Source organism: Hippoglossus hippoglossus, chromosome 22 (assembly GCF_009819705.1).
Source record: "Hippoglossus hippoglossus isolate fHipHip1 chromosome 22, fHipHip1.pri, whole genome shotgun sequence".
In the NCBI taxonomy this organism is placed as follows: Eukaryota; Metazoa; Chordata; class Actinopteri; order Pleuronectiformes; family Pleuronectidae; genus Hippoglossus; species Hippoglossus hippoglossus.
Window position 1 is genome coordinate 19,294,613 of NC_047172.1, and position 12,612 is coordinate 19,307,224.

General features: G+C 42.9%; 1 protein-coding gene across 14 annotated transcripts in view; it reads right to left on the minus strand.

Annotated features, from left to right (window-relative positions):
* The window catches only part of kiaa1109 (KIAA1109 ortholog), an 84,906-nt gene that overhangs the window by 39,437 nt on the left and 32,857 nt on the right, over nt 1-12,612 (minus strand). For 13 of the 14 annotated variants that reach the window (XM_034575565.1, XM_034575552.1, XM_034575555.1 and 10 more), the window contains exons 36-48: nt 12,340-12,548; nt 11,922-12,122; nt 11,593-11,804; nt 10,312-10,463; nt 9,579-9,729; nt 8,791-8,943; nt 8,283-8,523; nt 7,924-8,072; nt 6,946-7,177; nt 6,133-6,294; nt 4,143-4,318; nt 3,100-3,275; nt 2,353-2,944 (exon numbers count right to left, since the gene is read on the minus strand). In XM_034575565.1, coding sequence (XP_034431456.1) covers nt 2,353-2,944; nt 3,100-3,275; nt 4,143-4,318; nt 6,133-6,294; nt 6,946-7,177; nt 7,924-8,072; nt 8,283-8,523; nt 8,791-8,943; nt 9,579-9,729; nt 10,312-10,463; nt 11,593-11,804; nt 11,922-12,122; nt 12,340-12,548 — 2,806 coding nt within the window. The remainder of the gene's footprint in view (nt 1-2,352; nt 2,945-3,099; nt 3,276-4,142; nt 4,319-6,132; nt 6,295-6,945; nt 7,178-7,923; nt 8,073-8,282; nt 8,524-8,790; nt 8,944-9,578; nt 9,730-10,311; nt 10,464-11,592; nt 11,805-11,921; nt 12,123-12,339; nt 12,549-12,612) is intronic. The other variant, XM_034575553.1, reaches the window with a different exon arrangement.

A 12,612-nucleotide genomic window follows, 5' to 3' on the forward strand; every position in this document is an offset into this window, starting at 1 on the left:
ACACACACACACACACACACACACACACACACACACACACACACACACACACACACACACACACACACACACACACACACACACACACACACACACACACACACACACACACACACACACACAGTGTTAGAAGATATTATTAAAAACTATTAATGACTCGGCTCTGTACCTCAGCGGTTTAATGGAATCTGAACGTAATTTGCTGTAAGTTGTTTTATATATTTTTCAATTGAAGGTTCTTATGGAATATTTTGTCGTGCGAGCCCAAATGAAGCTGTTGGTTTTAATGTTAGTGATGAAGTGGATCAATAATCTGCTTCAGTTCACCACCTCACGTCTGCATCACCATTTTCCCGTCTCCAAAATGTTTGTACGCATGGGTCACATTCTCCCATCGAGTTTGTTTTTATCAATCCCAACGTTTGCGTGAGTATTGGCGTACTCAAGTTTCAGCGTACGCAACGGCTATAAATGAGGCCCCTGGTCTGTTCTGAATGGGCTGTTTTCTTGTCCTGTGTTAAAGCTCTGGATCTACTTCAGAATTATTTCCTCAAACATTTCTACAATATACTGTCACGTTTAATTGTTTGTATGCTGGACATTGTGTGCAGAGCTTTTTATAAACAGTCTATGGTGTAGAGTGATCTTAGAAAACTCTGTTCTCGTCCTACCTGGTTTATCTGGATTTAATAGGAAATGTTTTTCATAAAATGAGACACAATTTGCTTTATTACGGTTCACTTGTGTTGTTTGTATAAAAGTTTGAATGATTTACTGTAATTATTTCATACACTGCATGTTGGCTGTTTCAGAGGTCTGTTAAGCAGCTGATACAATGTTTAGACTCAAGTTTACAATTTTTCAAAACTAAAAGCTTTGTAATTCAGCTGGATATAACGCAATCAAAATTGTGCTTTTACTTTGAAGACAACTTGCAAAACAGGAAGTTATGAATGTTGGGAGATCAGCAGCTGCGACACACAAGAATAATCAAAATGATCTGGTGGGATTGATATAAATGGCCGCAGGTACGTCAGCACACAGAGCTTCCTATAAGAGACGGAGTTTCTATAAGACACCTGTGGAAGGTGATGACAGTCACGAGTCCCTCTGATACATTTTCTACTTTAATAAAAACCTCTTCTCTTCACAAAGTTCATAGCCTTTCAGAGTTGAGAGCAGATGTTCCCCCTGCTGAGGAAAAGTAATATGTCTTATAATAACTACCCAATGACACAAGTCTCTAAAAAGATTCAAGCACATTCTCCAGTATTCTATGTCTCAGTGAATGGAGCCTGAGCTGAAAGACGTTTGTAATCTACAGGCTCCCTCTAGAGTTTATAAGTAGAACAGGAATCCATCTTGTGATTTTTAATCTATATTTAAAGGTCTGGACAAGTGTGACCATGTATTGGACACCTTTTTTTACACCTTTCGAATTAGATGAGAAACTGAAGTCACAGCTGACACACAGAGCTGAGCCTCCTGCTGGAACCCGGTGATCGTTGGAGTCACACACAAATAAATGAAATAAGGCTGTAAAATATTTGACCCACAAAAGCTTCCTACAACTTAACCAGAGTAAAATTGAGTTTCTAATCTTCAGCCCCGCAGACGTCAGAGATTTCACGTCATCATGAAGACGTGACTGACCAAACTTATTTATTTGTTTTTTTCTTTCTCTCTGTGCAACACTGTTGTGTTTATGATTTTATCCAGACACGCAATGTTTTTTCTATTTACTTACATCCTCTTCTCCATGTCTGTTTTTATTTGATCATTCCCATGTTTTATTTGGTTTTTAATGTGCTCAATAAATAAAGATTGACTGAAGTCCTGAAGCAGGGACCAGCTGTTCCATGTCGTAGAATAATAAGATGCCGCTCTAAAGCCAACATCTGTCCCTTGAAATGACCTGCCGTGGTTCCTGAGTCTGACAAATCGACTGACCTTTTCAAATGAGAAAACATAAACATTCGGAATTGATTCCAAGTTTATTTCCAGTTCAGTGTTTGCCAATATCAATATCTGTCAGTATGTATCTTTTAGATTATTTTTCTAACTTATGTACACAGTACAAATGACCAGATGAAATGTCAGATTATTAATGTATCTGTCCATTTTAATGACTTTCTTATCTTGTTTTCTTATTGCTTGTGCCCCACTTTTTCACGTGTGGCTGTTGACATTATGCCCTCAACCAGTTATTTTTGTCTTTTTAAAAGAGATCCCTCAGTAATAGTTCTCTTTCACAACAACACTGGGGAATATAAGCTCCCCTGAACGCCCCTAAGTGAAGCATCTTAGTCACCCAAGTTCTCTGAAATAACCGAAAGTTATCATCACCATTACCTTGGAGGTGCGTCGCTCTGAACGTCCGAGGGAGGTGCGTCCTCTTGGCTCCCTCCTCCCCAGCGTGTCCATGCCAGATGGAGGTCCATTAGGTGGTAAAGCCCCAGAGACCCCTGCTCCTCCTCCACCTGCTCCACCCCCGACTCTCTTGCTCTTCAGGGTTTGGGTTCCGCTGCGGCCCGCCCCGTTCAGGCTGCCCCGGGAGCTGCGGCTGAAGTCCGACGACCTGAAGTGGCGGTAGGGCCGGGCCTTGAAGGTGGGCGTCGGCGAGGCAGAGCCGGCAGTGTAGCGGCTCAGCTTGATGTCTGTCTGCGTGGCCTTGATGTCATCGATCATTGTGCTGAACTGGTGGATGAGGCGCACCAGGGCCATGTCGACGCGCTGGCTGATGGCCTGGCAGGCTGTGGTGAAGTCACAGTGGAATGTGTTATAGTGGCGGCGGTTGAGGTCATGGAAGGAGAGCGGGGCTGCGGTGGGTCCCTGCGGAGCACTGGTCGACTTCTCCATCACCACTGCGTTCAGGCTGAACGTCTCAATCAGCAGTGCTGGCTTGAACTCCAGAGGAGGGACATTCACCAAACCTTGTCTATAGCTAGAGAGAGGCACAGACAAATGCTTAAGTATGCAGTTAACAGACATTTAAAACGTTTGTTTTGTGAATATGCAACACAAAAAACACATCAATCAATTTCGTAAGCACCTTTAAATGTTGTTATACTGGTATATTATGGCTCAGAATTATTTTACCTCTTGGATCTTTTGTTTTTGCGTTCCTTAGAGGTATCAGAGTCGACGATGTCTGCTCTTAGACACTCAAGGTTGCCAGAGAAAGACAGGTGTTCCCCAAAATACATCTTGTAACTAAGAGGAGTGGTGTCTTGAGCCTGGATCCCTGTGTAGCTCAGCAAAGGCTTGAAAACAACCTGAGGGAAGAAAACAGAAAATCAAAGCACGACATGTCTTTATACTCAATAATATAACACAGGCACCAAAAATAGTTTCTTGTACTGTTTAATCTACAATTCAGAAATTGATTGATGATGATGACACAACAATAACTCAGTCTATTTGAAAAGGCCACCATCAAATATTCCTGCTTCCATTTATTCAACAGATAAAGTCTAAAACCACAGATTTACATGTGTAAAAGGCTCCAAGGAATGTGACAATTGATAAATCAATCTTTAATCAGTGAGCTGCAGACATTTTAGCTATTTGGATGATCTCTATTTGGGGAAAGTCCGGACTCAATTGTGATATTATCCAGAGATCATCCAGAGTTTGCCTTTCACATAAGAACACAGCAGGAGATTCTCTGCTCAGTATTCACAACAACCCAAAAAAGATTTAAAGTAAGGGGGGGCGCAAGCAGAGGCAGGATGTAAGGTATAAATTCCACTGCAGATATCACGTGTTTTATTTATGGCTCATCAACACACCGGTGTCAGCTCTCATCACCAAAAGCTTTGTCTGTGTGGTACTGTTTTTTTTGTCCTCGGATATTTTTATTCTCTTTGTATTTTTCAGTTTTGCATACACACAGTGTGTGTGTGTGTGTGTGTGTGTGTGTGTTAGAAACGCCATCAATGTGTCGACTCGCTTATGGTGAATCCTCCAGATAATATCCCCCTGCATTCAATTGAGCGTATTTGGACATTTTCTGGAATTTTTACTATCGGAGAAACTCTAGAACAGGTTATCCGGAGTTCAGTGCATGTCTGAAAGCAGCTAATTATCTGCTCGATGACAGTTTAGACCCAAAATAACAAAGAAATGCAGACAGATGGTACCTGAGCATCGGCCAGTTGAACAGCAGCCGGACACTGGTTGCCCTCCTCGATGTCGGCCATGTCGTCCTGGCTGGTGCTGTGCTGGGAGTGGGTTCCGTCCAGGGTGTTCTGGTCACTTGACAGCACCGTGTTGAAGTCAGACGCAGACGGGATTGTGGGCAGGTTACACGTCCCACCTGAGGGTGGCGATAAAGAGGTTTTGGGATACATGCGCTGTGAGGTCAGACGGATCCTGGGGGCTGGTGTTGCAGACTCTCCATTGAAAAATGTTCTCACCAGCGGCAGTGTGTGCAGAATGAGTGAACACATAAACAGCAGTGAGTGCTGCAGGGTGTAAACACTTCACCACTCAGCTCCTCATAACAATGACGTTAGAGGGAATTAAGCTGAAGGGAACAATCACATTACTGGGAGTGTTAAGAGGAACATTTATGGTCATTTTATGCACAGTTAAGAAATTGAAACAGCCTCATCACTTTCATTTAATTTGTTTGTGTGGAGCTGCTCGGGCTAATTTGCTGTGTTGTCTTTGACTGACACCTGGGTAAGTAGATAATGACTAAACTAATTGTCTCGGCCACATATCCAGTCTTCAAACACACAGTTAACAGTAGCCACACAGGCTGAAGTGCTCTGCTAAGTTGTGAAAATAAGAGATATATCTTGTTCGGTGATCCATGTGGTTGATTCTTTTGAGTGAGGATGAAATAAATGCAGATCGAGGCTGTTTTTAACTCAGAGGACGAGTGGGAGTACAGAGGAACCGAGGGGGGGGGAGCAGCGCTGTGACGGAGGAAAGAAATTTCAGGTCATTAACTCTGCTAACACTCTTTGGTTTTTCAGTGTGTTGAGCAGGAGGGGATGAGTGAGGAAACAACTGTGGCACAGTTACATGGGAGTCAAGACAGTCTAACAGAGTCGAGCTAACTCTAATGACAGCAAACACCATTTATATCCTTCAGTTCATTTTTTATAACCTGTGCAGGCGGCTGTACTAGATGACCGCAAATAACCAATAAGGTGGTCAGATAAAAACAAAGTGATCAAAGCCAAGTGACTCAATAGAGTTGTAGCGGAAGAAAAATCGCAATTTTCTGAATCGAGATTTTGATCATTAGCCGTAATATTTTATCCATCCAAGGAAGATTTAACAGAAGCTACAAGATCGTTAAACAATGTTATATGCTCCTGTAGAAGCTACAAGTTCGTATGATATCAACTGCAATCAATTTGTTTGCGAAACATGCAGTTGCAAAATGTCAAGTAGTACACTACCCACAATCCTCAGGTGTAATAGGTACGTCTCTGATTGGAGAAGCTCGCTGTTACCGTTGAAAGGTTTACCACGACTGTGAAAATCACGTTGGCAACAATCAGATTATTCAGCGTTGCATTGCGTTTACCGCAGAGCAACAAAGATTTCCCAAAGTGGTGAAAATCAAAAGTCAGGTCATGTACGGGAGAGTGGTGGTGACAAGACATCCAGACAACAACGTATTCTGTTGTCTAAATTCACCCCAAATAGATGAAGGCTAAGATCTAATGTTTTCCACCGACAGTAGCTAGAGTGACAGAGCTCTACATGTAGGTGACTAATAAACTAACACAGGAGACAAACTGTTTTGCTCAGCACACTAATAAGTTCACCAGCACCACACTAAGTATCTACCCCTGACCTCCTTCTGGGCGAGATGTTGCCAGTGGTTGATACTGGTAGTGGTGGACAGGAGAATCCAGTGGGTCTAGTAAAACAACATTATATTGACATTTTGAACTAAACACAACAGCTGTTGCAGCCACTGCAAGAATGGAGGTGTTAGTAATTAGTATGTATTTTAATATCATTATTACCAAAAAAAAGCTAAAAAAAACATGAATTTTTCCTGAAGGTTCCAAAGAAATTAATTTATCTTAACTCTGACAAAAATGTTTTTATAACTCATTATCCTTTAAGACCGCCCTCCACACCCCTGGGTGCTCCCTGTCTGACCTGTCTGAAGGCTGTTGTGCTGGGAGCGGTTGACTGGAGACTCCTGGTTTCCAGCTCCGGTCCTGTTGCCCACAGCGTTGGACATCCAGTTGTAAAAACTGACGGGGGAGGGCTCCGACAGCAGCGGGTGCTCCGTCAGCACGTCTGTCCCTAGGCTGTTTCCTGAGGCCAAGGGGAAAGAGATTGAGAGTGAATTTCATCATGATGCCGATCTGACATCACAGATGATTATTTTCAATTTGCATCACGGACACACGTTTGGTTAAAGTGATTAATATTGTCGATTACAAAGGTTGTGACAAGGACAGGGTTTGTATTGGTTTCCAGCTCTAACATCAAACACACACACATTAATCTCCTGGTTTTACTTTGAATACAGATACAAACATTTTTTGTAGATATTAATAGTTTTTTCTTTTCACTTTACTTTTTGTTTCCCTCTATTTTTCTCCCGCTCCTTTGTGTTTGGCAAAACAGTCAGTGTTGCATTAAAACCTTAAATGTAGTATTCCAGATATGATTAAGTCAGGTGATATCAGCAGGGGTTGCTAAATGTTAGCGCAACAAAGTAAATAGCTCATGGCAAACTGACTCTGCATATTTGTTCACAGTGGGCATGGGCCCGAGGACGGCCCAAGCTGTGAGTCTATTTTGGTTTGCCATTATTCACAGCACTGATCGGTAGAGGTCAGCGTTGCAGCGGAAATGGAAAGTCGACGGTTACGTGTTGTAGTGAGAATCTAGTTCACACCTGTAATCACCGGCTGCCAGAGCCTTCCGCACACTAAACAACAGAGGTTCAGGTGTGAGTACCTGTGCGAGTGAGGGAGCTGCTCTTGGTGGCAGCGGCGGCAGACGGCTCGTTCCTCTGGGGCGTGCCCTCCAGCAGGTTGTGCAGGCTGCGAAAGCTGCCCGTCAGGTTGCTCAGGAGACTCTCCTTCCTGGGGCTGTCCTTGGCTGGCAGCCCTGCGCGGCTTACATGAGCGGGTGAGTCAGCTGCTGTGTCACCGCTGGTGTAGCTCAGCGACTGGTATGGATGGGAGCCCTGGGTATGACAAATGTACAGATTACTGAGAGGAGGCCATGTTCCCCGTGTATCACCTCTCACGAGCGGCCAGTGCCTTTTTCCCCCCATTTTTAATAAAACCAGTGGGATGCATTGTGTCTGGCACCGTTATGTAAATAGTCCAAAGTTGAGGCGATCCTTTTTCTGACAAAAGAGCTAAATAGCCTCAACAGATCGTAAAAATGGTATAAACACATCCGAATTTAATCCGGCAGAGAGAAGAAAATTGTCATCTTTGCATTCAGCTCTTATTCCTCCTGGCATTCCAGCAGTGAGATCATCTTCACACCACAGTCATTTTCTTAATGAATCCTAAATAAAACATTCACTTCAGGGTTTCTTTTATTTTAAAAGGCAGCAACTAATGGGTATTTCCATCACACAGTGCCTTTCCTTTTGGATACATCTGCAGATTAGTTTTCTTTATTTAAACACATACTTTCTTAAAAAGGAGAGAATGACAAACACTTAAAAAAAAGCAAAACATTTTTCAAATCTGAGGTAAATCAATTATGTATTATACCTCCTCACTGTGCTTACACAATGCATAAGCATGATATCGATATATTATTGACTTTTGTTATATTGCTATTGATAAAAATGATATTCAAGAATTATTGACGTTGTTTTATTGCCCAGCCCCAGCATGCTCGTGTATTAATTACATTTATTAGATGACAGAACAAAACTGAGAAGCACAGTTAAACTGATTCACAAAGTGGTACCTTAATCCTGAGTGCAGACTCGCTGTGTGTGTGGGACTTGGACAGTTTCCTCATGATCTCCACTCCACTGACAGGACCAGAGTTGGCTTCTTTAGGTGGGGGGCGACTGCATGCTCCCTCCAGCAGCATGGTGTGTTCACTCACTGTGGCTTCACAATAATTAAATAAAATAAAACTCCAGGCAGACGAATCTGACAGCAAATACTGAAGCATTACCTTTGCCAAGGAGGTTATGTTTTCATAAAAACGAATGGAAAGATTAACACAAAACCACAGAATCTTCTTCAAGTGGGTTTATCAGTCCTTCTGTGGTAATAACATAATATTATAACATGATATAGAAAGCCGTAAGTTCCCACCTGCGTCAAACTCAAATTCAGCTCCGTCAGCGCTGGTGTCACTCTGCAGCGCAGCTCCGTTGTCGAGGCCCATGATGGTCTCCACCAGGTTCTGCTGAGGCTCCTTGGGTTTGGGGAGTTGATTGGGCCTCATCAGACCTATAGCTTTGAAGCCCTGAGTTACCACGATGAATTTCATCCATTGTCGAGCCAAAGCTACCAAACCTTTCTTTAGAGTGACAAGAGCTGGGACTCCATCATTCTGTGGTGAGAGGAGTAGAGGAGAGATCTGGATCACTGCTACTGTTTCCAACTGGTAAAGGATTAATCAAATTTGTGAAGGGCAGCCAAGACCACTTCAGAGCACTTACGATAACTGGCAGCGGTTTCTTTTTTTTTTGTGCACTTGGGTCCAAGTGAGACCATATAACTTCATTTTATGAGTGATCTAACTATACATGGCCAAATTTAAGAGCTTTGTTGCACTGACACTATGATAAAGTGTGATATTCAGAAGCTTTGCACAAACCATGGTCGCCTCCTCAATGACAGAGTAGTCAGCCTGTTGCAGGTAGCGGTGCAGGATATTACAAAGCATACAGGAGGGATTCTCATGCAGGTAGCGAGCTCGTTTGGTCACGCGGTTGTACTTGCTCCGGATCGGGATGTGGATGCTCTTTTTCTGTTGGGGGACGTATACAAGACACAAACAACTAGGACATTACAGAGAGTTCTGAACTTATTAACTTATTAGAAAGCTTTTTTTAAATGAAGTTACTTCATTATTTAAGCCAAAGGACACTGGATATTCTTCACATGTGGTCATGGGCGACATGTTAACATATACAATAGTATCCCAGTTATTATGCTGTTTTGAATAAATATATATATATATATATAAAATCCTGGTTCCTGACCACTGCCTTCGCAGGCGTTTTTCAGTGAACTATCCCTTTAATATTTGGCATTGCCTCGTCTCCCACTGCTGCCAATAAGGTGGATCAAGCTAATCCCTGACATGATGCTGAGCTCACAATAAGCCAAAGCGGTGTCGTTAGCCACCATACAGGTATAAAAATTGCCAGTACACAGTGCTGTTGTAACCATGGTAACGTAAAACAACACAGGCACCTGCACAAACGGTACACAGTTATATGTAACCTGGATACATAAATTGATCATGTCCACGGGAATATGAATAACCAGATTTCACAATGTTCCATGTAAACACCAAATATCAAATAGGTCATAACCAGGATTCTAGTGCGCATGTAAAGGCAGTCATAGAGTAGTTCTCTGTGTCTACAGATTGCTGACCTCAAGAGCTTCGGTCATGATGCAGCCCATAACAGCACACACGCGCAGTGTGCCCTCCATGTCCAGCTTCCGTAGAGAAGATTTGAGCTGGTCAATGGGAACCAACCAGGCCCCGATCGCAGGCGTGGCTGTGCTGAGCAGATTTAACTGCCTGTAAACACAAGAGTCAGAGGATCTTTAATCACCTTATAATCTTATAACTGTCCATTTATATTCTGAAACACATTTGCCTTCTTTTTCTCATGTTTTAGATACAATGCTTGGATGTATATGAAAGATTTTCTTTCTCTCACAGTGGTGAAGATAAGATTTTAACCCCTCGTTCTCAGCTCCAGGTACAGTACATGGCGAACTTGGTTAATTGAGTTGAGTTTTAATAAAACTGAGATGCACAGTACAAATCTCAGAATGTACCTGCTGGTGGGCGCTTACAGTTTGACGACCTGTGAAGCTGACACGTCTGACAACCGTTGCCAGGGGCACACAAGAGCGAAGGTTTTTCATAAAAACCTCCTCCAACTGATAATATTGTACTTATGATCCTATACTGCTGCACCAACAGTGACGCTAAAAGGAAACTGCTATTGAGCTTACTGTACATCAGCCAGAAGACATCTTGTTGATGACAGAATGAGGTTTCCTATCCGTGTAGGTTAAACACAAATCACTGATATTCTGTAATGATGTGAAGGACTTAATGTGAGACGGTGCATATACGTCAGTGCAGTCGTACCTGGATATGGCCTGTGAAGGTGAATGCACATTAGTGGGCGCAGCGAAACTGAACCAGATTTCTCTGATGGTCAGCTTCATGCTGCTGGAGTCAGGTGGTGGCGGCATGAGGGGGAGGTCTTTCTTCAGGTCGTCCGACTCGACTCCTTCGTCCTGCAGAGCAGAAGAAAACTGGATCATGACTTAGTTTTTAAAATGGGTCTAGTTACGGCTTAAGTAAAAAATACGGGGCTAAGACACACGTAGCCCACCTCACACACAAATACGACCAACCGCTTGCTAAAACTAAGTCGTCGTAAGTAGCTATGAGCTACGACTCCAGAAGCAGCACACACACTTTTCGACAGAAACGTAATATTAAGAAGAGGCTCCCGAGTTTACTGACGGCCAAGACCACGGCTGTCCAAAGCTTGAACCGCCGGCACAGGCTGCTGTCTCAGCCCTCAGCCAGCGGTTGAAATTGTGTGTGTGTGTGTGTGTGAGAGAGACAACTGAGGTTTAGTTTCTGCATAGATTTGAAAATGAGCACAGCTTTCCAGATTTCCACTCACGAGCGGTCGCTAGTGGCGTAGAGACATCTCAATCAGCTGACTCTATGTAACATAACATGTTGAAGCCATAAATAAAAATAAAAAACATTTGGGATTAATGTTGTATGAAAACCAGCACTGATGTGTTTTTTCAAAGAACAGCCATATAATTTTGTTTACAGCTCAAAAAACACATTTAAGTGTGCGGTATCACTTAAATGTCTTTCTTCTCTCTATGAAGCAGTCTATTAATTTAGTGTGGATGGAAGAAAATCGGATGAATATTAATGATTTATGGCCGAGACTCAGCCTTTTGTTTCTAATTTGATTCTACACACAAATCCACCTGCACTTTATGTGACATTTAGGAGCTTGTTAGCTTACCTTGGATTCATTTTAATGCAGTAAGCTAATGGGAGCAAATACTGGCTATAAATTTTGTTCTCCCATTAGGGAAATGCTGAGACAAAGGACAACTTTGTCATGACTGCCATCACTGTCAGAAAGATATACATAGGGTGACCTTATGAAAAACTGATAAAAGAAGAACATTTTCACTGGGTTATAGCAATCAAACACCCTGGTTAAATATGGACATTCATTGAGTTGGAGCACATGAAAAACAGCAGAGTTTCAGTTCTGGATGAAAATGAAGTAAAACTGAAAAACTGATGTGTTTTGTGAAAAAAGTCTTAGGGAAATATTCCTTTTTTGAATCCCTTCCCAGAATGAGCATTTTCACTAAATCTTACTTGGTCGTCTGAGTCTGAGTTTTCATTGACATCAGAAGCGGGGCTCATAGGATCATGTGCCAGGTTGTCATCAGAGACGTCAGTGCTGTAACCACTTCCGGTTTGAGATCCCGTCGACCCATTGGACTTGGATATTCCAGTCTTCCCTCCAGTGTCCGATTGTCCCATCACACCAAAGGCATTGTAAAGAATGGCTCCTGACTGGCGGCCCCCTGCAAAATGAAGTGTTATAAATTCAATTTCCCATCTTTCTTGATAAGAGTCATCTTTAAATCTTTCAGGACAACAAGCAGCAATGACTGCGGCTCAAAGTGTTAAGCATGTTTCACCTTTGACCGTGAGGTTCTCGATGCCACATTCAAACATGATCCAGCCCCATTTCTCAGGAGATGTTGTGGAACGGCCCAGATCGCCTGAGATGCCCTGTGCATCCGTCTCATCTACCAGGGAAAACTCCTCCATCTCCTCCAGGCCAAACAGCACTTTGGACTTCTCAAAGGGGATGGCTGTGATGGCACAAGTGCCGATGTCTAAGGAAGGAAAATGAATTTATAGAATGTACATTTCCCAAATGTCACAACAAATGTACACAAATCAAAAAAGGTCTTAATGGTCTTTAAGGTCTTAGGTCAAATACGGGCACATTGTTTATGGGAAAGTTTATGAATACAACAAAAAGGTCATGTGAAAGACCAGTTGCACAAAGGGCTCAAACAGGGACAAAAGGGAGGTTTTATCTGAACCAACCTGTCAAGGTTGAGTCAAGGCCCCGCAGCTGACTGTGGATACGGTGGACGTTAAGCCTGGCAGCGATCTCTTTGCCTTTCTCGATGCCAGCGTTGGAGCGCAGCGAGCCAGAGGACTGAGGCTGCATCTTCGTGGCCGAGGCGTATTTCTCCAGCATGACAGAGGGCCGGCCGTGTTCGGTCGTGTTGGGAGTCTCTTCTACGATTCCCCTGAAAGAAGCAGAAAGAAAATGTGTGATTGTTTCTCAGCTTGACAGCAACAGACACAAGTTTT